Source organism: Sinocyclocheilus grahami, unplaced genomic scaffold (genome assembly GCF_001515645.1).
Source record: "Sinocyclocheilus grahami isolate Dianchi unplaced genomic scaffold, SAMN03320097.WGS_v1.1 scaffold14392.1, whole genome shotgun sequence".
NCBI lineage: Eukaryota > Metazoa > Chordata > Actinopteri > Cypriniformes > Cyprinidae > Sinocyclocheilus > Sinocyclocheilus grahami.
Window position 1 is genome coordinate 1,443 of NW_015515325.1, and position 512 is coordinate 1,954.

Sequence of the window (512 nt, forward strand, 5' to 3'; positions counted from 1 at the left end):
CAAAATGATATAAACATTTCCATTGATAAGTGAAACCTGTTTCCGTTCCCCACTACTGAAACATGTGCAGTATGCCCTTTCTCTCTCTAATACATCTGTTCTTTTCTCTCAGGTTAAGACTGTGTGTCAGGAGTTGTTGGTGCAGGTCTGTGATCTGCTCAGGTTGAAGGACTGCCACCTGTTCGGCCTCAGTGTTATTCAGAGTAAGGCACAAAAACTCTGCCACACACATACAAATGGGCTAAAACAGCTTTAGACCTTCTAACACATTGACTTGTTTATTAAAGGGTCATGAAACCCCTTGTTTCAGCACTGCTTAGTTCTCACCACAGTTTTAAAAAATGCTAAAAAAGTTGGCGTGGTGCGCTGCGGAGCGAAGGGGGAAGATATATATATGAATGCGCTGTTGCACCTCTGATGACTTTTTAAGGCTTATTCTGTGGCGTTTATATAAGCCTTTTGACGGATTGTGTCACGGAGCTGTAAAAACGGTTATGCTCACCAAGTGAATG

The 512-nt window shown here is 42.4% G+C and overlaps 1 protein-coding gene across 1 annotated transcript in view; it reads left to right on the top strand.

Annotated features, from left to right (window-relative positions):
- Positions 1–112: 112 nt before the first annotated feature.
- The window catches only part of LOC107579124 (FERM domain-containing protein 6-like), a gene marked incomplete at both ends in the record, with an annotated part of 3,707 nt that continues 3,307 nt past the window's right edge, over positions 113–512 (top strand). Inside the window, one exon of the mRNA XM_016264988.1 lies at positions 113–203. Coding sequence (XP_016120474.1) covers positions 113–203 — 91 coding nt within the window. The remainder of the gene's footprint in view (positions 204–512) is intronic.